Source organism: Contarinia nasturtii, unplaced genomic scaffold, assembly GCF_009176525.2.
Source record: "Contarinia nasturtii isolate CC-2019 unplaced genomic scaffold, AAFC_CNas_1.1 Cnas_scaffold_285, whole genome shotgun sequence".
Lineage (NCBI taxonomy): Eukaryota > Metazoa > Arthropoda > Insecta > Diptera > Cecidomyiidae > Contarinia > Contarinia nasturtii.
This window is the reverse complement of record NW_022197640.1, coordinates 4,551,915-4,574,553: the sequence shown is the minus strand read 5'-3', so window position 1 is coordinate 4,574,553 and position 22,639 is coordinate 4,551,915. Positions and strand designations below refer to the sequence as shown.

The 22,639-nt window shown below is 31.9% G+C and overlaps 6 protein-coding genes, 1 long non-coding RNA gene and 1 pseudogene across 14 annotated transcripts; 4 read left to right on the top strand and 4 right to left on the bottom strand.

Annotated features, from left to right (window-relative positions):
• The first annotated feature begins 971 nt into the window (after positions 1–971).
• LOC116337413 (phosphatidylinositol 3-kinase regulatory subunit gamma) lies at positions 972–4,470 on the top strand. Its single transcript, XM_031761963.1, has 2 exons — positions 972–1,987; positions 2,270–4,470. The coding sequence occupies exons 1-2, from the start codon at positions 1,902–1,904 to the stop codon at positions 3,480–3,482; spliced, it is 1,299 nt and encodes a 432-aa protein (XP_031617823.1). The 5' UTR covers positions 972–1,901; the 3' UTR covers positions 3,483–4,470.
• Positions 4,471–7,965: 3,495 nt separating this feature from the next.
• Positions 7,966–9,142, top strand: LOC116337779. Of its 3 annotated transcripts, none has more exons than XR_004200819.1 (5): positions 7,966–7,997; positions 8,249–8,401; positions 8,581–8,682; positions 8,778–8,878; positions 8,959–9,140. It is a non-coding gene; the product is annotated as an uncharacterized LOC116337779 (long non-coding RNA). The 3 variants fall into 3 exon arrangements; XR_004200818.1 differs by having other exon boundaries at positions 7,981–7,997; positions 8,212–8,401; positions 8,959–9,142; XR_004200820.1 differs by having other exon boundaries at positions 7,981–7,997; positions 8,272–8,401.
• A 116-nt stretch (positions 9,143–9,258) lies between these two features.
• Positions 9,259–10,831, bottom strand: LOC116337777 (peptidyl-prolyl cis-trans isomerase 5). Its single transcript, XM_031762650.1, has 4 exons — positions 10,524–10,831; positions 10,046–10,170; positions 9,876–9,959; positions 9,259–9,802 (listed from the first exon to the last, which is right to left on the bottom strand). The coding sequence occupies exons 1-4, from the start codon at positions 10,602–10,604 to the stop codon at positions 9,517–9,519; spliced, it is 576 nt and encodes a 191-aa protein (XP_031618510.1). The 5' UTR covers positions 10,605–10,831; the 3' UTR covers positions 9,259–9,516.
• A 487-nt stretch (positions 10,832–11,318) lies between these two features.
• On the bottom strand, positions 11,319–12,399 carry LOC116337778 (annotated as a pseudogene).
• A 534-nt stretch (positions 12,400–12,933) lies between these two features.
• On the bottom strand, positions 12,934–14,867 carry LOC116337776. 6 transcript variants are annotated; one of them, XM_031762646.1, is made up of 4 exons: positions 14,629–14,867; positions 13,874–13,963; positions 13,350–13,686; positions 12,934–13,282 (listed from the first exon to the last, which is right to left on the bottom strand). In XM_031762646.1, coding segments are annotated over exons 1-4 (639 nt in total). In that variant the 5' UTR covers positions 14,631–14,867; the 3' UTR covers positions 12,934–13,072. The 6 variants fall into 6 exon arrangements, with proteins under 6 accessions (XP_031618506.1, XP_031618508.1, XP_031618505.1 ...); XM_031762648.1 differs by having other exon boundaries at positions 13,874–13,906; positions 14,629–14,865; XM_031762645.1 differs by lacking the exon at positions 14,629–14,867 and adding an exon at positions 14,533–14,552.
• A 529-nt stretch (positions 14,868–15,396) lies between these two features.
• Positions 15,397–17,510, top strand: LOC116337775 (peptidyl-prolyl cis-trans isomerase FKBP8). The gene is made up of 9 exons (XM_031762642.1): positions 15,397–15,432; positions 15,526–15,684; positions 15,761–16,039; positions 16,108–16,190; positions 16,261–16,396; positions 16,459–16,626; positions 16,701–16,790; positions 16,866–17,006; positions 17,070–17,510. Exons 1-9 carry the CDS (start codon positions 15,412–15,414, stop codon positions 17,145–17,147), a joined length of 1,155 nt encoding a protein of 384 aa, XP_031618502.1. The 5' UTR covers positions 15,397–15,411; the 3' UTR covers positions 17,148–17,510.
• LOC116337773 lies at positions 17,345–20,816 on the bottom strand. The gene is made up of 10 exons (XM_031762640.1): positions 20,613–20,816; positions 20,347–20,487; positions 20,098–20,279; positions 19,908–20,023; positions 19,603–19,844; positions 19,392–19,540; positions 19,063–19,325; positions 18,816–19,005; positions 18,396–18,735; positions 17,345–18,241 (listed from the first exon to the last, which is right to left on the bottom strand). The coding sequence occupies exons 1-10, from the start codon at positions 20,691–20,693 to the stop codon at positions 17,612–17,614; spliced, it is 2,334 nt and encodes a 777-aa protein (XP_031618500.1). The 5' UTR covers positions 20,694–20,816; the 3' UTR covers positions 17,345–17,611.
• Positions 20,817–20,886: 70 nt separating this feature from the next.
• On the top strand, positions 20,887–22,314 carry LOC116337774 (WD repeat-containing protein 89). The gene is made up of 3 exons (XM_031762641.1): positions 20,887–21,096; positions 21,170–22,082; positions 22,165–22,314. Exons 1-3 carry the CDS (start codon positions 20,942–20,944, stop codon positions 22,297–22,299), a joined length of 1,203 nt encoding a protein of 400 aa, XP_031618501.1. The 5' UTR covers positions 20,887–20,941; the 3' UTR covers positions 22,300–22,314.
• The last annotated feature ends 325 nt before the right edge of the window (positions 22,315–22,639 follow it).

Sequence of the window (22,639 nt, the reverse complement as noted above, 5' to 3'; positions counted from 1 at the left end):
ATAAAAATATTAAATTTTTATTACTACTGATCGCATCCACTCATACACCAAGCGATATGATCTGAACTAATTTCATTTGCGAGATAGTCGTTTTTGTTTGGGGTTGGTTTGCACGTATCTGAAATAAAAACGAATCGGTTTTCTAGATAAGCCCAAGTAGACACCAATAAATGCATTTCAATTAAGAAATTTTCATTTAACATGAAGTGAATGCTCGTTTGGTGAGATTGGAAAAAAAAGTAGCTAGCAATTAATATGAATAATATATGGTAATCTTGTCAGTTATGCATACATATGATTTGACTTTGCGTTTGGACTTGCTTGGAAACAGAAAAAAAATAGATGAAAAAAATCAACTATATTAACATACATTGCTCCGCGGCAATAAAAAAATCTCTCGCTGTGTGCAAATTAATCTTTACATATGTCTGTTCGTGTACACGCTCGCAAGCAGAGTTGTGAACAGCACACAAAAAAAAACGTCGCGTATGTCATTTGAATGAGAATGCTTGTGTTAGTCTTTTTTTTTTAGTACAAACGGTTTCAGTATTCGAACACTTAGTCTTTTGGCGAATCGAGTTTGGCTTTTTGTAGTAAGAAGCTCAATACATCTGTTATTTTTTTTAGTACCAACCAACACAATGTCAATTTTATTGAGTGAATCGCAATTTCGATGGGCTGCTAGAGCTTGTGCGCCAGTATATGTGCGTATCAGATGCAAACATATGTGCATGTCTATGTATGATTGACGTAATACCTCTTTTTTATACATAAATTCTAGCTACTTTTCGGTTTGCCTCTCTGTTTGGCTCGATGCTTTGGTCTCTTTCTGACTGCTACTGTTGCTAACCCTCCTTGTTCGTTTTCTTCTTCATTTTGCCAGCAAAGGCTCGTTTGAACAATTTTTTTTTTCTTCTTTTTTCAACCGTATACACACATTACCAAGCGAAACGTCAACGCATTGGAAGACACATGTGAAAAAGATTGGGTAAAGCGGCCATTTTTTGCATTTGTTCCAAAGCAAGTGGTACGTTTGTGCGGTGAATTGAATTTTGTGCTATACATATAGTAAAAAAACCAAAATTTACGACTTGAATTGAGTTTAAAAGTGATTTCCAATCAAAAAATTGGGCTGACATTATCGCCGCATACATTCAATTAAAATAGAAATTTTATTGCCATGGGGAATTAATATACACGAGTTTCGTTTTTATTTCATTCAACTGTGTTTCCTCCAAACTTATAAGCAAAATTCAATATAGAAGATCTTCTTCCTGTATGTTCATATATGTTTTTTTGTCACAAACACAAATAAAGCGAAAAACGCGTTTAGAACGCATACAACGATACATCAGACCCAGATCGACGAGTTGGAATACTTTGGTGTTTGCGTGCGCGTACATGTATATGTATACTGTGTAGTTTTTTTTTTGTCTTGCTGTGGTTCAATTGATATATTCACGCAACCCGTACGGAGTACGTGAGGAGAGCTAGAAAGGCATTGTGTCTGTGTGCGTTTACACCAATACGTTTGCGTATCTGTGCTAGTGATACATATGATTATCGTGTGATGGCAGTACAGCTGCTTAATTTCATACCGACTGTCCAAATGCGTATTTAGCTTTTTCTTCTTCACTGCTGAGAATATACATGGAATAAAAATTTGCAGAAAAAATGCATTGAAAAATCCAGAAAAAAAGTGATGAAACAGTTTTTTTTGTACATGAAATAATCAAATTAAATTTCGTATCAGAATTGTGGTGAATAAAGTGATTGTAGCTATCAAAAATTGTGAGTTTTTATGATTTGAAGAGAGCTGAAAAAAAGAAGAAGTAAGAACAAGAATAAAGTGAGGCGATACGTGATTGGATTAACTAATAAAGAAATTGGCTTTACACGAAATGTCAATAGTTGCAAGTGAATCAAATTCATTAAACAATTTGTCGGCTTCCACAAATAATAGTATTTCCTTGTCCAATGCTGAATGGTTCGTATAAATTAAATTTAATTCAATTCATATAGGTTTAGTACTTGAGAATTTTCTATGTGTTCAGAGCTTCGAGTGAGAGCACAAATGGGTGCATTTCATTTGTCATTCTTTTTACCTTTGTAATGACTAGCTCTGAATCTTTTAATTCTTTTGAATAAAAAATTAAACAAATAAATCGATGATTTTCGAAACGAAATTATAATTTCTTTTTTTTCTTCTCCTTCTCTCTCCGTTTTTCTCTCTTCCTTTGTGTGCATCGTTCATGATTGACATCATTAGGTATTGGGGAAATATTAGCAAAGATGAAGTGCGAGAAAAAATGTTGGGTTGCCCGGATGGGACGTTTTTGGTTCGTGATGCATCGAGCAAGTGCGGTGAATATACGTTGACACTAATCAAAGGTGGTAGCGAAAAGTTGGTAAAAATTTCTCATCAAAATGGCTTATATGGTTTCACAGAGCCGTACACATTTCCATCCGTTGTCGATTTGATCAACTATTATAGGAACGTATCTCTTAAACAATACAACATAATTTTAGATGTTAAATTACTATATCCAATATCGAAAACGAAAGAAAATGATGAAAATACGAATATTACCGATATTGATAAGTTGGCACAAAAATTTGTCGACACACACAAAAACTATGTGGCAAAAACGCAGGAGCTCAATCAATTTGTCCATGAATATGATAAAACCGAGAACGAACGAAATTTAAAACGGCAAGCGCACGACGCATTTCTAGAGGCGGTTGCAATGTTTGAACATCAAATCGATTTGAAAAATTCATATCTTAAACAGGCCCAACCGCATGAATACAATAGTGTTATGGAAAATTTCGATTTATTAAACGCTCGTTTGGATTCATTAAAAGATAGTAAAAAATTGCTTGAAGAAGATTTGAATAAGCAAAAACAAATGGTTTTGATGTTAGAACGTGAGATCAACAATATCAAGCCAGAACGTTCAATATTGGCACGCATGAAAGAGCGATACCAATCAAATTTAATGCGACGTGGTGTGAAAGAGGTGAAAATCAAGCAGCTCATCGAAGAAGGTTATTCAGCATGGACAAACAACGAAAACGACAGTGGATTGTCGCACAATGATCAATCGACATGGCTTCTAGCGAATGCAACTCGACAAGATGCCGAACGCTATTTGGCTGGTCTGCCGACCGGCACATTTCTCATACGTCCAAGTTCACATGGTCATTATGCATTGTCGATAGCCTGTAATGGTATTACAAATCATTGCATCATTTATGAAACGCCTAAAGGATTCGGTTTCGCAATTCCCTATAACACATTTTCATCGCTTTTATCGCTAGTTTTACATTATGCCGAAAGTTCATTGGAGGAACATAACGATTTATTAAATACAACGCTAAAATATCCTCTATTCTCATCGTACATTAGGAATTTACAAAAGCAAACGTCATCAAAACAAGATGATTATGTGGATGCATCGCCACCCGTTCGTGATTCGTAATTTGTAATTTTTTTTTGTAATTTCGTTAAATCGTTTTATTTTTTTTTACATTTATATATTATACATATATATATATATATACATAATAATAATGGCAATACCTATATGAGATAGGCGATTCTATGCCAAATCATACACATGATTAATTGATACACAAACACATTAAGAGGAAAACAAATTCGATTGAGTGACGAATTATAAATGATTAATTTGCCTATTCTGTGTTGTTCGCGCTTTATGGCCAGCAGCTATTGTATGGAGAGATCATTCGTTAATTCACGGTCATTTCTTTACGCACATAATATTTACATATATATGTATGACAAAAACAAACGCAGGACAAAAGAAAAAAAATCGAACACAACCCTTAACATACTCGGTTGATGTCATTTTTTAAAAAGGCAATGTATATGTATGGCACGGAAAGAAAAATCTAAAAATGAAGAAGAAAAATGAAATGTATGCTAAGCAGGAGAGTAAAACTAAAGAGAAATATTGAAGTCGATGTTGTATTCCAATCGCAATGGAATCATTATTATTATGTATGTTTCTATTTTTTATACGACAGAAAAATAAAATATCTATCTATTTGTACATGTAACATATAACAAACAATGTATAAAAAAGGTTTGGCCGATCGTCGATCGGATTGCGGAGCGGCGGCGATTGTAGAGCGATCCTGTTGCCTGTCAAGCACCATCAATCGATTGATGATTTGCCAAATACTCTGGATGTTAGTGTGATGTTAGAATATATGTGTGACATATGCATATAATGTTTAAATACAAGTTATAAGTCTTGAAATTTATACAAATATTGTAATATATTTAATCAATTTTTTTATACCAATCATAATGATGAAGATGATAAAGATTTGAGAATGTGAACAGCAAACAAAATATTTAAATGGAACACACACACACTATATTGGCAATGCGAGTAATAAAAACAAAAGAAAAACAGAAAAAGCAAAAGAAAAGGTGGAACAATCATTTCAATCAAGATCAAACGAAAGAAAAAATAAACAGAGGAAAACACGCATTTATGGAAAAATGTCATATTTATGGAATTTTGCATGAAAACAATGGATAACAAAACAGATCTATGAAAAAAAAAATACACGGAGCCATTTTCCTTGAGTGCTGAAGCCTTCATACTCGTTTTTTTAAAATTCTTTTTCATTCTTCTGTAAAAAAACTATTCGAGAAGAGAAAGACTAGTCGTTCATTCAGGCCGATTTAAATAACATTGGCACTTTTCTAAAAATGCATACAAAATAAACAATTACAACTGCAAATTGTAATCTAAAAATATATAAAACGTTGTAATGACTTCATGGCTTAATTCGATAGCACGTTTACAACAATGCCGCCCCGTTGTATTGTGATGCACAACAACGAACACCATCGACAATCGACATCATTTTAAACAGATAAATTCAATTTAATTCCAGGCCATTTAATTGTGTCGAAATTCATTTTCCATGAAGCATCATCGCTAAGTGATTTAATACAAATATCTACATCTATGACCGCATTTGAGTCAATCTTATTCAGTCAGGATGCAGACGTAAACATTTTGTTTTAAATGTGATAAACAATGTCTAGTTATAATGATCCATCGACCTTTTTTCGCAATTTTTCATCAACACCTTTTGCAGTTATTTTGAAAAAAACTTATAACAAGTGATCGACTCATTCGATCCAAATAAAAAAAAAATATATATATATAATTAATTGGAGTTTAATGAAAAATTCTACACATGTTGTGAGTCATTCCATTTCGATCGGGAATGCAAATGTAAACGAGATAGACATGCAAAAAAAATGTTGTTTCAAGAGAGAAAGAGGGAAAAAGAACGAAAAAATATTCAAAGTACACGCAAATTTATATTCGATCTTGAAAAAATGCAAGCAACTGTATTTTATATATTTTTATTCAAAATTCACCAAAACTTTAAAAAGAGGCAACTCTACATTAAAAATAGACTTGCATTTATAGCGTATTCGACGCAATATTATTTCGTTTCCGCTTTATCTTACAACATTTTGAAATGAACAAAACCGAAAGCTCAACGACCACTTAAAATATATATATGAAAAATAAATATAAAACCATTTTGAATATACATTTTTGCAAGCAAACGAATGAAACATCGAATTTTTTGTCCGCAAAAGAGAAACAATTACTCAATTTGACCAATCGAAAAAGAATGCCAGTGAATCAAATACAAACAAACAAATACTAATTTGGGTTTCCACAAAAGTCCATATCAACGAAATATAAATAATTTTAAAAAGAAAAGAATTAACTTCATTTTTGTAACGCAGCTAAAAGCAAACAATTTTTATAAAAATTATACGTGTTTAACTAGCTTTAGATGTAATCGATCACAAAACAAAAGAAAGAAGAAGAAGAAAAAAACTACTCAAATATGGGAATGAATACTTTGATAAATGATCAATAATAATAAATTAGCGATTCAGGGTTTTTGCAAATGCTTATGATGTTAATTGGTAACAGTCATTGAAAAAAATTTGTTCAAATTTGTTAAATACTTTCCAAAGTTGACCTCGTTCTTATCGTACACGTGTTCTATGCTTTTTACGAAACAATTCACTCCACAACCGATAACATTCAACAACACCAAATAAAATTTAATAATTATACATTTATACTACTTTTACACAATGTCCTTCTTTTAAAACGGGCCACAAGCATTTTAACATATATATATTTCAATTTTTGTTGTTTTCCACCATTTTTGTTTTTAAAATAAAATCAAATATCAATCAAAATAAATTACTCGCCAAATATATAAGTCAAGTAGATGATGAAAATGATAATATAACTTTCAATATAATCTTTTTAAAATTCTCTAATGATAAAGTAGTATTGTATTTTTCATAGTGGAATAGCAATTCATAAAAATCTAAATGTGAAAAATACGCAAAATAAAGTGATTTGGATTCATCTGTTCAGATGAAGACGTAGAGAGACATGTTTGCTTCTAATTATACGCCCTTTAAATGCTACCTCAAAAGGAAACAGATATGAAGATTATGGAAAAGAAACATCAAAATTATAAACTCCACAAATTGCACATATAACACACAAATTATTCAATTATTGTGAATGAACAAGATATTATTTGTAGTTGAAAAATGTAATGGAAAAAATGATAGAATCCACACAAAATTGTCCAATTTTCAAGACCCATCTGAATGTTTTGCTTGTTTTGTTTTTTGAAAAGTAAAAAAATTAAAAATACATAAATAATCGTGCACAAAAAAGAAAAAATTCTGTAATTTTCAACGATTTAATGGACTCAGATGTTGGAAAAGTAAGCACATACCCACATACACCATTTAGCAACTCATTGTTCTATGTTCCAACCGAAGTCACCAAATTTTTTTTTTTTTTTTCATCTCTTCTGAATTGCTTAAATAACATGTAATAGCTGATACGGTTCCATGCTCTGTTCCCATTTAATCAAACTGCAAATTATTAGAATACAAAAAGAAAATACTGTAGAAATTGTGATTGAATTGTACATCTTTAAGTAGTAATGTGAAGAATTAATTCTAATTCAAAGAAATTTTCTCTTTTTGTTTGGTATATGAATCATTTGTAGGATTTTGAATTTCAAGTCGGATTTTATGTCATAATAATTTTACTTCGAAACATTTAACATTTAATAGAAATTTCTAGAGAGTTTTCCGTGTTCAAATATACTATTCTGAAAAAATCATGTAAAATTGATTTGGGCTGATTGAAAACCTGAATAAACAACAAAAGAGGGAAATATCAAGTCATCCTTCTTCCCCAGATTTTACTAATAATTTTATACGATAATATTTTTTTACATTTATATTTGTTTAATCATTGAAAATATTGTGAAAAAAAAAACAAAACAAAAAAAAAAAACGATGCATAAAGAAGAACTAAACCGTTTAGCCCACTCAATACAACAGTGGATCAAATTTAAAATGTGGAATAAATGGAAGAATTGTTTTACCCGATGAAAACAAAAAAAAAATTACATCTGAGTCTTTTATTTGTTTGCTTTATTTTAGAATATTGAACAGCTGAGGTAAGTAACTAGTACAGATGGGGAACGGTGTAAAGGATTGAAAATTGGAGAAAACAAGATTAAAATGAAAATAAAAGAAAGAGAGTTTATTTTGGTTCGGAATTTTCCGCATGTTTATGCAATGCTGGCAACAGCGCCAATGCACTGCATACTTTCCTTTAAGAACCGAATATATTATGTAAAAACCTGCAACTCCACATCCTATATCGCATCGACAAATATAAATAAATGTGTGCAGAAAAACTGCACAGATGATTTTCATTGTTCCATACAGTTGTGCAGAATTCAATGCACGTTTGTACTGAGCATGTTTTTGGCAACTGTCATTTCCACTACATTCGGAGGAGAATATTGATCCATGCTCTTGAGCTGGAAAAAATGCTGCAATCTCGCAATTCCAGTTTTGTTGGCTCGAACGAAAGGTAATAGATTTACATTTTTCATTTGAAAAACAAATTTCTATATTCGTATTGTAGTGGCTTATTGTGATATTTAACTTGAAGCTAACAATTTTTGTTTGTTTTTAAAGTAGTTTGAACGTTATTATAGATGAAAACATAAGATTCGATTCTCTTTTTTTAAGTTTTTCTTTTGTTATGCGGACAGTACAATAATAACATATGCATATTTACTTAGTTTTCTATGATTAACATCAAATATCAAAATTAAATAGAAGTATCCATTGAAACGGTTAAGGTGTGAGAAGTTGCAGCTGCTCAAAGTGTGTTTACATTTCATTTGGTGTTACTTTTGAGCTGTTGAATACAACAAAAGAGAATTAAAAAATATGAATAACTCTGCTGCGTTGGCTGATGTTCAAGCACTGGTAAGCTAAGTTGCTGTAACAATTTGACCACTTTAAATGATGCTACTGTTTGAGATGACTTTTCACCATTTGACAAGTGTCACTTCAGTTCGCTTTATTTGCTTTTCTTTTTATACATTGTTAACATAACAAATATTTTATGTATACACATAATTAAATATGCGCAAATAAACATTTAGAAAACTCAGATGACTAAAATTGAACACATTTTGGGTCATATTTCGGAGAAGATGAACTCAGTTCAACCAACAACAACGGCAACAGCCGATGTTAGAGCTCTGGTAATTGTTGTCCAATGCATTACTAAATTAGATCATAAAATTCTTCTAATTACAATGAAATTAATTGTACATATTCGTTATTATGCAACACATAGAAAGTACAAATCGACAGGATGGAATGCATGGTTGACGGAATGAAGAAAGCGCCAACAAAACGGGGTTCAGCACGTTCATGATGCCACAAGTAGAATATTGCGTAAGTTTTTCGACCCGAGATAATTGTTTTGTTGTCTTTCATTTAAAAATTCTTTAAAGAAAACTCATTTTATTCTTCAGAAATAAACGAGTAAATACAAGTATCCGTCAAACGCTACAAGTTGGCTACAAGTTGATAATAAGTTAACTCAAACTGCCATTTGGAATTTCAACGCTATATATAGAAAAATTTATTGAAAAATGATAAGTCGATTCCACAGGCAAAATGTAAACTTTGAAATGATTAAAATCAAATAATAAATATAAATAAAACACAAATATATGTTCTCCAATTAGAATCAAAGAATACTTTTTTTATTACATTTTCATTCTTAAAATCAAATGGAATTCTCTATGGAAATCACAATCGAATTGTCTGTCAAAAATTATTTTTTTTTTTTGTAGGATCAATTGTTTGTAACTTTATTTTATGTTTGTTTAAAAAAAATATACTCCTTATTGTGTCTCTCTTTAGATAGACAACAATATTAATTGATTTCGGTGGAAAAAAAATAATTATTTAAAAAAGAAAGATTGCAATTATTATGAAAGAAAACTAAAGTTCAACACAACCGATGAATGAATGTAAATCATTCTGAAGTGCTTTGAAAATGCAAAATAAAAATGCTGGAATTGAATCTACAATTCGGTGTGCAATGAACCACAGTCGGCAATTGCGACTTCCTTCTTTGGTCGATCGTTTGAAGTGGTTGGTTGGCTTTCAATTTTGCGAATGATGTCCATGCCTTCGACAACTTCACCGAATACGACGTGACGGCCATCCAACCATGGTGTCAACACGGTGGTAACAAAGAATTGCGAACCATTTGTGTCTTTGCCAGCATTGGCCATACTCAAGAGACCAACTTTGTCGTGCTTCAACAAGAAGTTTTCGTCAGCAAATCGAGCACCGTAGATTGAGCGTCTGAATAAAGAAATTAAATGTTCAACAATGAAAAGAAAAATCTTCAATTAAATGTAACAAAAGAGATACCTACCCGCCAGTACCATCTCCAGCTGTGAAATCACCACCTTGGATCATAAAGTCTTTGATCACACGATGGAATTTGCTACCTTTGAATCTATTTGACAAATGAAATAAAAACAATTCCACAAATTATGGCATATTAGAGATTTATTTATTTAAAAAAAAAAATGGTTTATTTACCCGTCTCCTTGTGGTTTTTCACATAATTCCTTGAAATTACGTGCAGTTTTTGGTACAACATTGCCAAATAGACCGAATACAACGCGTCCAGCCGACTCTCCGCCGATGGTGATATCAAAATAGACCTAAATAAATTGAATAAATGCCATTGTTCGTCAGACAGGAAATGTAATTTGATTTCTGTATTCAGATTAGCTATGACCGCTGTGATGTTGTCACAAGTGGTTTAAAAGCGAGTATAACTGGATTTATGTGACGTCATAAAAGAAATAACATAAATCAGTGAACCCTCTAATTAAATACGAACAAAATAAATTCAAGGAAAATAAAAAATTCTTTTGTTAAAAATTATTTAGTCTGCTAATAATTGACCACAGATAGATATATATTATTTGAACAATGCAAATTAACATAATCAGATTCTAGAGTACACGTATACCAATACAGTAGTTGTTTTTTTTGTTTGTTGCTTACGTACCTTGTCGGTGATTGTTCTATCGGGAGTCAAACCGAATGCTACACCGACCACCATCAAAAATGCGAAAATTTCCTTTTGCATCTTTTCTCGTTTTATTGATAACAAAAGAAAAAGATTCGATTTGAGAGAAAAATTATAAGAAAACAAAAATAACTTGAATTGTAACACCGGCGCGAGATCACTGAACTGTGATAACGTTGTTTCAATTGAATGAAATGTTAAAAAAGCATCCGGCACGTTGAATGTTTTTCAGTGGAATAAAATACAATGCCGAAAAAATTGTGATGGCTTCAGCGATTATGATGATCGTATGATGTTTTGTTTGTATTGAGAACGCCGATGTGTTGTCACTGCTAGCGTATAAAAATTATTAGAGCGACAGAGACGAATATCTAATCAAGTCTTCTCATATAGAATCAAGCATTTGAACAAAGAAACATTGTGATGTTGAATACTCATTGGGCATTGGCACTGTGATTCAAGCGATGTGATACAGGTGGCACTAGCGTATCATCGCCAAACGTTTATTTCTCTGTATTTGTCAATCCATTTATATTTTTTTGCATACTCATATCACCTTGAATACACGGTTCAATTTGAGGTTAGGTACCATCGTTTTTTTTCTTCACCACACCAAATGTACATAAATGGCAATATAATATATATTTTTTTATCTTGTTTATAGAAGTGGTTTTTATTTCCCATCAATTATGCAAATAGAAATAATAATCCAATCGACTGAATGTCATGCCATCACTGTCCAAAGTCAAAGAATAACAAATAAAACGAATCCAATTCCCAAATAATTTTCATGCAATCCATTTTTTGTATATTTTTTTTTTTGGTTTTTATTTTTATTAAATTACTAAATTGTGGCAACTTATCATACAATGGAATTATAATAATTATTATAATATTTTTTTTAGTTTGGAATTTTTCTTTCTTTTCATAAAAAAAAGTGTTCTAAGTTTATCGATTTGATTTTCGGAATTAGGTTTCATTAAATTTTTTTCCATGTGGAAATGTTTTTTTTTGTTTCGAATCGCTTAATTTCGATAAACTGGAAATTAATTTAATATTTGCGGCAAAAAGAAGCCGCAATTGTATATTATTTATGATCATATTTTCTTTCAAAGTAACCATGATTACGGTTTAGTATTTCTGTGTGCGGTATATATTGTGTTTATGCTTCGACACAGCCATACGGTGTTCCAGATGCGCTTAGTCTTGACTTGTTTCATCATCAGATCCATCATCTTCGGTTGCAGCAGCGGCTGGCTTTTCTTTGATGGCAACATCCTCGAAATTTTCCACCAATTCGGGAACATCATCGTCGTCATTCAATTTCTTGTTGGAAACGATGTCATTGGCAATTTTCTTGAGTTGCATCAAACCCTCTGGTCCAAGTTGTGTCAAAATGCCCGGCAACATTTCGGAAATGTTCTTGGTTTCACCGTTGCCAGTAATTGCAAATGTATTTGTGGCCAACGATGCTTGAGCCTTTGGATTATTGAAATGAATAACGGTGCCATCGTTTTTGATGATATTCACTTCTTCAATTCCCGGAATCGTGTTCACAGACAATTTTTTTAACGATGATTGTAATTTTTTATCATCGGTAGCTGGTGTTTGATGGATAACCTTCTTCTTTCGGCGAGGTGTACCTTTACCCCCGATACGCACTTGTTCTTGTAATTTCTTCAACTTTTCTGGATTCATGGTGTGGCGAATGTTTAAGCGTTCAATGTCTTAACAAAAATGATCTACCGACAGATAAATCGATGTTACTTACGCTAGCAATTGTTTAAAAATAAAACACGTGCAAATTGTTCTAGTGGTTTGCACAACTGTCAATGTCATTGTGTGAACTTCTGGATGGTACGCCATATTGAACATTGACTCCAGCGCCGTGTTTAATCGCTGGAATTATCATATACAATCGGCTATTCGAACACGCACAAACACACACATATATGAATAATACATTTTTAGATTTTTTTCTTATTCAAGCAAATCGATTTTAATCTAATGATAATGTACAATTTTTTTACCATATATGTTGAGAACATTTTTTGTTAAACATTATTTTTATTCGATTTTGTCTATTAATTTAAGTTAACTGTTCATCACACTGTCAAGCGAATTTGAACTGGAATCGTGAATTGTACGCAGCCCAAAATAGATGAATCTGTGTGCCGAGTATGTGTAAAATGATTTTCCAAAATATAAATAAGATTGCACTTATTCAAAACAAATGATTTTTCAATTTGATTGTGATTTTGTTTGGGCCTGCGATATTTGTCGGTAGCATTGTAATGTAAAGTCAAACCTGAAAACTGTTTGCAGAATAGTCATGCATTGTTATCGATACATTTTTGTCTATTAAATCAAAAAATGAAAAATATTCTGATTTTCACAATGTGGGAATAATTTTTTTTTCTAAACCTTTATTTAATTTCAATTGATAAATTAACAATATTTAAAAGTCAAACTTCAAAAAGTTTGCAGAGTTCATTTTCCATTCTTTTCTTCTGGTAGGTCTTCAACTCTTAGGTAGCGTGTATTTTTTCAATCGATAGAGCAGACACGCCTGATTGTTTTATATCCGTATAAACGCCAGCAAAAATTTGGATACCAAATGAAGTAATACGTGCTAAATCCAAAGGTTCAGCGTCTTTAACTTCTTGACCTCTAAAATAGGCTTTAAAATCGGCAAATGATAGATCATAATCATCAAATTCGACATTCGACAATGGAACCTTTAATTTAAACCGCATATTTTAAATAAAAGTGTAAGAAATGAAATTAATTTTGAATTGAACGTACTTGGAAAAATTGTTCATAAGTTATGGTGTCCGTGCCATGCCCTTTATGATTGAGCACGATTTTATAATGCTCATTTTGACCTTGTGACTTGCATCTAATTGTGATATTTTTGTAATCAGTTAGATTTAAATCGACCACGGTTTTTACTCCGGCAAAGCCGGCATGTTGTGGCTGCAATGGATTCAATACCGTAAAGAAAATTGCGTTTTGGAATAATTGAGTCTTTTGCAAACTCAATACAGCTTTTGAACTTCCACCTCGCCGCACTGTGTCAGACACTTCAATCCAATTATTCACAGATTCGGTTTTTGTGAAATCGAAAAGCGTCAACATTTTGCTGAAATAAATTAACATTTAGTAGAATTTAATTGACTGATTTTTGAACATTCATTCATGGAAAATTAATTCGTAATCTAAATTACTTGTACAACCAAGTGAATAACTTGAAGTCATACAGTTTAATATTGTTGGATATTCTTTGATATCAGTTGATACAGTTTTTCTTTTTTTTAATTAACTTTTACCTTTCACTTGATCGAACAGCTTTAAAGCAACCGCTAGCGAAGAAAAAAAAGTACAGTAAAAATTGCTTAAATTTTAACGCAGTCATATTCCTGAAAAATAAATAACCAACAATGATTTAGAGCTGGTACAAATCAAAAGGAGACTTCTCTCTATACAAATATCAAACGATGCTAAAATAAATTATAGTTCTCTATAAGAAAATCGGTTATTTGCTGTTACGGTAATCTAAAGAAACGTAATAGAAGTTTTAGTTTTTACGATTTTACCGAAAAATTACACTATAGTATTTCCTATATCTATCCTTGTTTGCCAAATACAAATCCATTGAATACATCGAGAAGAGAGTATGTTATTCAGCGCTTATAGCTGAGTAATGTCTGAATAAAAACATACTCTCCTCTGGATATTTTCAATAGAAATAACAAATACAAAATTAGTATTACTTCGTGACAACGTTTTACGACTATTATCTTTTGAAATCATCTTCCGATTAGATTTTATTGCTAGATTTTTATTCACATAGTTTCCAGTTTTTAACCAAAACCAATGTCAAATTTCTATGTAGGAAAACAATTTTCAATAATCATATTTTTTCATGATAAGATACATTCAATAAAAATGGTAAATAGTGCTGAATATAATAGCAAACTGTGCATACTGCATAGTTATCTTTTTTTGCCCAAATTTTTGTTATAGGTCTATAAATGTTCAGTGCTAGAGCGAAAAATATTTATAAAAATTTGATATCACTCACATTAAAAAAGTTTTAAAACTAAAGCACGTTCAAACCGATCCGACGATTTTTAAAAAAGCAACTGTCAATGTCAATTGTCACCACTGATACGCCATCGTAAATGTTACTAATGATTTCAATGCTTTATCCATTCATTGTTGGAAATATGAAATACATCAGCAATTTGAAATACATATGTATTTTTGGATGAACAGAAATGAACACATTCTAGACAAATCGAATTCCCATTCTGAAGCAAAAACGAATAAACAAGTTTAATTTTTTTTTTAACAAATAGATAAAAAAAAACATTGGAAATATTGTTGCCGACAAATTCTTATTCGATTTTTAATTTCAATTTAATTATACCGTTCATGACATCGACAAACTAATTTGAACGGTCATAGTATGCAGCCAAAAATAGTGTAGTCTGTGTGTATGTGATGAGTATGTGTGGAAAGACTTTCCAAAAATATGAATAAGCGATTGACAACTTCATTTCTATGAAATAAGAAATAAACTAGTTTCGTCATACATTTGATGAATTTATTAGAAACAAACTATTTTTTTTTTGAGTTTATTGTGATTTTTGTTTGCGATAATTTTAACTGTCACCTCAATCACATTTGGTGTGCTAAAAAACTTTGAACATCACAAGAAAGCTGTACACAAACGATAAAGTGCTTATAGATTAGTGAATTTGCGAATTTATTTATTGAAGTGTAAGTGACATTTAAACCGAATGTGTCCACTTTTATTTGATACTTGTGTGCAATTTTTTTTTCTCTTGTCATTGAGAAAAACATGATCATTCTAGCACATTCCGTACATACATCAAATACTTAATATCAATATTGTTTACAACACCAATTTTGTATTTTTATTTTTTTTTATTTTTTTTTTTAAACATTAAAACAGCATACAAAAATGGATAGTGATACTCAAATCGAAACAAAACCAATCGAAATCACCAATGAGCCAGAGACTAAAGAGGAAAATAAAAAAGTCGAAAACAGAGAAAGTTCCGAACAAAGCAATGTAATAGACGTTATCGGTAATGGTCAATTGGTGAAAAAGGTATGTAAAATTTGGTGCGAGGTACACACACTGATTGCATATTTGTTCATAAATTCGAATAAATTTTTATTTACAGGCGATAAAAGTGGGCGAAGATGATTATAAACCACAACGAGGAAATATTTGCAAAATCAATTTGATTGGTAAATTGGAAGATGGCACAATTGTTGAAGAATTCAAAAATTATGCAGTTCAAGTTGGTGATGTTGAGGTGGTGCAAGGTGTTGATATGTCACTTCCACTAATGACTGTTGGTGAATTGGCCGAAATCACATGCGATCCACGTTTTGCATACGGTGCACAAGGTTTAACGAACGAAAATGACAATACAAAAAATATTCCAGCAAATGCAAAGGTATATAAAAATCGAATTCATTCATTTTGGTTCGATAAAATATTTTACCGATTTTACAATCAAATTAGGTAATTTATAATGTGGAATTGCTCGAGTGTCACGACGAAGACGATCTCGAGAATGTTCCATACGCATCTAGACAATCAATCGGGTAACTAAACATGAGCATTTGGATTGAATTTGGTGTTTCATTTAATTTAATTGATTTTCGATGCATTTAGCAATCACAAACGTGAACGAGGGAATTTTTGGTACGATCGAGCTGAATACAATTTGGCTATTCAACTATATCGCCGATCGTTAGAATACTTAGATGACACCGATAAATATGTTGGTGATAACTCGAAAATGGATGAGGTAATATGCATTTAAATCAATATGACTTCGATAAAATGTTCAATAGATTTTTTCGATTTTAGTTTACAAATGATCAGTTGCAAGAATTGTTGGAGACTCGTGTAAAAGTATACAATAATTTGGCAGCTGCTCAAATGAAAATATCGGCATTCGATGTGGCACTCGTATCCGTGGACAATGTACTACGATGTCAACCAGAAAATGTGAAAGCACTCTTCCGAAAGGGAAAGGTTTGTACTTATCTTTTAACTAGTACAATTTTTGTTGTTGTTGCTGTTGAACATTAATTGATGCTTTCATATAGATTTTGGAGGCCAAAGGCGATATTAAGGCTGCAATTCCAGTTTTACAAAAGGCTGCTATTCTTGACGCAGATAGTCGGGCAATTCAACAGGTAATTTCATCAACCGAATCATTTCAATACTGTAAACCGTTTATAGCTAATCGATGTGAATGTGAAAATTTACAGTTACTCTCAAAGTGCATAATGAAGTCTCGTCGCGAGGCGCGTAATGAAAAGGACATGTACCAAAAAATGTTCAATCAAACGCAAAAATTGGAATCGAAAGGAAAACATTCCAAAACATCAGGAGATCAGGATATGCCAAAAGTAAGATACTATTCACTCTATGGCTAAAATTGAATCGTATCATAAAATGTCTTATTTTTTCAGTTCAAACTCTGGGGTTACTTAGGTTCAATTCTAATCGTTGTGGCTGGCGTGGCAATTTATCGTTACAAATATTTTTAAGAAATTCATCGATTCATCATACAATTGAAAACTTTTATAAACAAAAACATCATATGTAATAACATTTAATGCCAAGAATTTAGTTAACAAAGTTTATCGCAGATAAAATCCGCATGAAACCGATTTATTTAAACATTTTAAGTTAAATGTGGAAATGGAAATTATATCACAACAAAAAAAAATCTTTCTTTCCCTGTTTATTGAGTATAAAATTACCGTTAAAATTTATTATTATTATTATTATTTTTTTGTTCATCGATGAAAAACAAAGTGTCTAAAAGTGACGTAAAATAAATATCAAAATGGTCTAGGAAATTTAAAGCACGTTTGTCAAACAAATTAAATGTGGATTTAACAAACAAATACATGAAGTTTTATTATTTTAAAATTAACTCATAATAATATCAATTTACGCAGCAGACACCATTTTTTTCACTTATCCTAATATATTCATATAAATGATTTTAAATCTGATTTTTTAAACGAGTGAAAAGATCGGCGAGATATGTGATTTCGTCTGAAAACTGTTCCAGGTTTACGTTTGGTTCCGTCTTCGTGGAATGCTCTAGCTTTTGTGCTTCCAAAATTATTTGATCTATACTTCTTTTAATCCAAGCACTTTGATTCAAACAGGATTCGTGTGATGCACAGCCAAATTCACGATTGACTTGTAGTATTTGCTGAACGTATTCCAAAGATTCGGTGGTGGAAATCGACATTTGACATTGACTGTTGCCATTCTGCGTTCCATTTTCAATGAGCCTTCTCATTCTGACTTGTGTTAGGTCGTCCGTGCCTTCGAATTCGCTTAGTTCCATCGAAGCATTGGTTGACCATTGAGCGAGTGCAATCAATTCAAGTACATAGAATTTTTGCACTTCGGACGAATCAGAATAGTCAATCTCCACTGTGCTATTCTTGCATAGGTATTTTTGCCATAGCAAAATTTTAATCACACTGGACAGTAAAATTTGAACATTTCTCGTTTTGGATCTGGATAAGGCATCGATCAGAGAACTCGTGAGAGACGCATCATTTAGAATGCTCAACAAATGCGGTGATGCTGGTTGCTGGAAATTTGAAAATGCAGCCATCTGAAAGTGAAAACTGCATTAATCTATACATTCGAAAATGGTGAGTACGTGATCTTTTTATCTAAACTTTTGATCGCTACAAATAAGGGCATTTAGATTTTATGGAGGAATTTTCAAATTATCACAAGGAATTGCAATTTAATGATAATATTACCAGTTCGTTACACTCGTTGCTTGACACAATCTCACTTTTTGGATTAAGTTTGTTCATGGTTTGCTTTATTTTATTTATAGTCTCTTGAGCGTATCGCTGCAATTTGGTAGCTTGAACATCAGCGATACCATCAAAACATAATAAGGGTAATGGTGGCAAATCATCCTGCGTTTGGTCGCAAAGTATTTGCGATCGTTCTGATTCAGACACCAAGTTCAGTGTATGCTTTAACAGTTTTTGAACTATAACACATGATGGATTTCGTGGCATCGCCGAAAAATTACGACTGATACTCATCCAGAGTTTACAATACAAAAGTAGCGTTTCTTTTGATACATATCTGTGATAACATTAAAAATGTCATTAGTCATCTGAAAACGGTTGTTTAAAATAGATGATGAATGAAATTATTTTGAATACCGAAGAAATTGCGTCCAAATGTCCAGTATAATGGGTATGTGGAAAACGGCATCATCCATCAATGTTGCTTCAACGAGAATATATTCCAAAGATATGTCTGTTTGTTGATTCATCGTTGTCACCATTAGCATTGTGCACAAAACTAAGAGTTTATCATAGAGATGACTGAACCTGTATAGCTGATGCATTTCTGAAAGAAAAATCCATTCAAAATATTTCAAATAGATTGGTTTTACAGGCGGCTTACCTTTGGAAATACAATCGAAAAGCAAATGGTATAGTATATTTCTATGGAGATTTTCATGGTTTAAATACCAATCACTTGATGTGATGGATGACTGTATTAAGAGTTTTGTGACTTCCAAACAAACTCGCATATGATCGCCAGTATAGTTTTCAAGTAATTCATTGGAAAATCGATCACAATTAAATACATTTGATAAAATACTTGAAAGTCCAGTGATCAACGTTAGTAAATGATTTTTCACGTCATCATCGTCACATTTTTCACTGTAAAATGCAAAAAAAAAAACGTCAAAGAAATTAAAGGATCGTGCAAAAATATTAAATACATACGAAATATTATCAATCATCTGATAAAGTTTGATGAAATGGCTTTGACCTCGGAAATCTTCGTTTGCATACTCTTTTGCTAAATTATCCAAAAGCTTGACATAGAAATTGGCAAGCTTCGTTACATTTTGTTTCTTCTCTTTGAAGTTTGGCTAAAAATTATCATAAAAATCAATTTTCAACGGAAAAATGGAAATATTTGATTCTATTTTACATTAACCGCTTTATCCACATTGCATGTAATCAAATTGCAAAGAATCTGCACATAAAATGCAATCCAGTCCAAAGGATCGCCCTCGCTTTCATCGATGTCCAATAAATTCTGCTCGTGAAGTGATCGATAGATGGGATGAAAAGCCATAGCAAACTTTGACACATGCTTCCATGTGTTGGCCATTGATTTCAAATCATCTCGTTGAGATTGCTGATATCCAAGCTCAACTAATCCTTGCAATACTTTTTATGGAAAATATTAAAATTTTATTTTTACAAACAAAAAAAATTAATATTTTAAATTACCACTTCGACCATTTTTCAATTCATCCACTGTGACATTCGGTTCAAATTTCGGTGATACCAATATTTTATTGATCGACTCTTGCATCATATTTAGCAATTTATTTATCGGATCGTGACTGTAGAAATGAGTTTTTTTTTGAGTGACATTTCGGAAAGAATAAAATTATATATATAAAAAAATTGATTTTACCTGTAGAGAAAAGTGTGTGATATTGTTTTGCACAAAAAATGAAGCGTATTCGTCAAAATAAGATGAATATCGGTTATACAAAATACGATAATTTCATCGAATTTCTCGTGGACACTCTGTGACAATTCCATGAACAGTTGAAGGATGGTTTGAATTACGTCTGGAAGTTCTTCGACAATTGCCTAAAATAAAAAATAAAAATACATTGAAGTTTTCGATGGTTGGTGTGGTAATTTTTCGAATCTATACATCATCGAACGATTTCCTGAGGATTGGTAGAATTTGCCGGAAAATGAATTCATTGATTTCAATCAGGGATAAAATACTGGTAAACCGAGTAAATGCAAATTCAAATACTGAACATGTATCACCGTCATCGTTTAAAGCTGCGTGTTTTGGAAAATGAATGAATTAAGGAAAATAATATATGAAATTTTCTTAAAAATTTTCTAAAAAAAAACTCAACAACGCACATATTTTATGTGATTATCGATAATTAGTTTGAAAAAGGATATTTGAACACAATCTACAATTTGTTGATTCGATAAGTTTTGCAATTCTTCCGTAGATAAGCTTAGTATTGATGTAAAATTCATGTTTATATCAAAAATTATAATTGTTTTGGACGCCACACAAATGCTTCGAATATTTTCAATTTTAAATCAGAACCCAAGCGACAGATAAATTTAGCGCTTAAATTCAATGACAGCAGCTGTCAAATTTCATTCAACAACAGTATGGTGACATATTTGTTATTTGTTTACACGTGCTTGCTAACTCGCGTGTTGTTACATGCATTTGTTTGACGGTAACTGTGTGAAATATAAAGGAAACTCTAGTCAAAATGAGCAGTTCTGATGAGGATCAACCGAACGAAATCGATTGTGACACATGCAATACAAGCGAATTGAGTAAATTGTTTGGTGAATCGCTGAGGATAACGAGCGAAGAAGCAATTTCTCTACAAAAAGATTATGTTCTATACTTAGATAATTCAAGGTAATGTAATTTTTTTCTGATTTCATCATTCAAATTGATAATTGTGACGATTGCATAAAAATGTCCATTCCAGAGATTTTGGTCGAATAGCTGCGTCCACGTCCAGCAATTCGGTGCATTTGTTCGATTTGAATAGTGACAAAGGATTTACACAGATCCAACGATGTGACATCGATTCAATAAACTACACTGAAGACCAAACAATTTGTGGCATTCGTTTTGGTAAAGAAGATGTGAATACACTCCTTGTAGCTGCTGCACATGGAAAAGTGTATAGATATGATTTGCGATCGAAGCCGATGCCCGTACAAACATTTGAAAATGTCGATGCAAACCAAAAACCATTTATGTGCTTTGATGTGAATGCAGACGATTCAGTGCTTAGCATTGGCACCGAACAACACGAAGGCGAAGCAAATTTGCTATTGTTTGATGTAAGAAAAGTATCATCATTAGCCGTTTATTCCGATAGCCATCGTGATGATTTGACGCAAATTCATTTTCATCCAAGTAAATCAAATATTTTGGCATCGGGATCTGTCGATGGTCTTATAAATGTATTCAATATTTTGGAATCCAATGAAGACGATGCGCTCGAAAATAGTTTAAATACAGAGAGTAGCATTCAAACAATTAACTGGCATCCAAAGGTGATTATGCAAATTGACGATGAAGTTGCTGGCGATTTTATCAGTTGTATCACACACACAAACGATTTTCAACTGTTTGATGTTGATGAATGCGAACAAATATTCGAATGTGAACGGAAAAAAATCACAAAACTAATCAAACGCTCGTCAGTTAGTGATTGCTATCTGATCAACTGTCATACAACGGCATTTGGTGATATTATTTTGTTGGCCGGATCGAATTTCAATGGTGGCGAATGTCTTCGGAGTCTTACGTTACATGAAAAATCATTTAAACCACGAAACAATTTCACTGACAATAAACAAATCATACGTTGTAGCGTCTTTAATCCAAAGGTACATTCGATTTCGCATTTTGTAATAGACTTTTTTTTGGAATATTGTTATCACTTTATTGATTTTCTTCCATAAAACATAGGACAATACACTAATTACTGGTGGAGAAGGAGGCATCGTAACTGTATGGGGTGATTGGCAGCCTAAAAACATCGACACACACAAACTGAAAGAAAAGGTGACGACGAAGAAAAATCGCAAATCAACACCATATTGAAATATTATCAATATTATTCAATTTTAATTAATAAATGATTTTAACTGAAAAAAAAAACAATTCTTTTTTTATACAACTTCCTTCTGATTTTACAGCATCATCGACGAATTTTAAGCACTGACTGTTTCTCAGAGCAATGTACATCCTTACAGAGCACCAAGTATAGCGCAAAAATATCAAAAGTTCAAAAAATTATTCAAATTGATAATAGTATTATTGGTCTGAGAAACCGTCTCTGATTGATAAGAAAACACAAAATTTATATAACGTTTTGCTGCTTTATTTCAAATAATATAAAATGTTCATTTGTTTTCTGTTTTTAACAAATAGAAATCAAATA

Excerpts from the sequence above, each read along its gene's own strand:
- LOC116337773 (XM_031762640.1), bottom strand. The coding sequence starts at position 20,693 with ATGAATTTTACATCAATACTAAGCTTATCTACGGAAGAATTGCAAAAC. Across the intron at positions 19,845-19,907 it reads ATTGAAAAATGGTCGAAGTG|TATTGCAAGGATTAGTTGAG; the intron begins GTAATTTAAAAT and ends TTCCATAAAAAG. Across the intron at positions 19,006-19,062 it reads TTTCGATTGTATTTCCAAAG|AAATGCATCAGCTATACAGG; the intron begins GTAAGCCGCCTG and ends TTTTTCTTTCAG.
- LOC116337776 (XM_031762643.1), bottom strand. The coding sequence starts at position 14,208 with ATGTATTCAATGGATTTGTATTTGGCAAACAAGGATAGATATAGGAAA. Across the intron at positions 13,964-14,140 it reads TACTATAGTGTAATTTTTCG|GAATATGACTGCGTTAAAAT; the intron begins GTAAAATCGTAA and ends TTTATTTTTCAG. Across the intron at positions 13,687-13,873 it reads GCTGTTCGATCAAGTGAAAG|CAAAATGTTGACGCTTTTCG; the intron begins GTAAAAGTTAAT and ends AATTTATTTCAG.
- LOC116337775 (XM_031762642.1), top strand. The coding sequence starts at position 15,412 with ATGATCATTCTAGCACATTCC. Across the intron at positions 15,685-15,760 it reads ATGGTCAATTGGTGAAAAAG|GCGATAAAAGTGGGCGAAGA; the intron begins GTATGTAAAATT and ends TTTTATTTACAG. Across the intron at positions 16,627-16,700 it reads CACTCTTCCGAAAGGGAAAG|ATTTTGGAGGCCAAAGGCGA; the intron begins GTTTGTACTTAT and ends GCTTTCATATAG.
- LOC116337777 (XM_031762650.1), bottom strand. The coding sequence starts at position 10,604 with ATGCAAAAGGAAATTTTCGCATTTTTGATGGTGGTCGGTGTAGCATTC. Across the intron at positions 10,171-10,523 it reads ATAGAACAATCACCGACAAG|GTCTATTTTGATATCACCAT; the intron begins GTACGTAAGCAA and ends CAATTTATTTAG. Across the intron at positions 9,960-10,045 it reads GAAAAACCACAAGGAGACGG|ATTCAAAGGTAGCAAATTCC; the intron begins GTAAATAAACCA and ends TTTGTCAAATAG.
- LOC116337413 (XM_031761963.1), top strand. The coding sequence starts at position 1,902 with ATGTCAATAGTTGCAAGTGAATCAAATTCATTAAACAATTTGTCGGCT. Across the intron at positions 1,988-2,269 it reads TCCTTGTCCAATGCTGAATG|GTATTGGGGAAATATTAGCA; the intron begins GTTCGTATAAAT and ends TGACATCATTAG.
- LOC116337774 (XM_031762641.1), top strand. The coding sequence starts at position 20,942 with ATGAGCAGTTCTGATGAGGATCAACCGAACGAAATCGATTGTGACACA. Across the intron at positions 21,097-21,169 it reads CTATACTTAGATAATTCAAG|AGATTTTGGTCGAATAGCTG; the intron begins GTAATGTAATTT and ends TGTCCATTCCAG. Across the intron at positions 22,083-22,164 it reads GTAGCGTCTTTAATCCAAAG|GACAATACACTAATTACTGG; the intron begins GTACATTCGATT and ends CATAAAACATAG.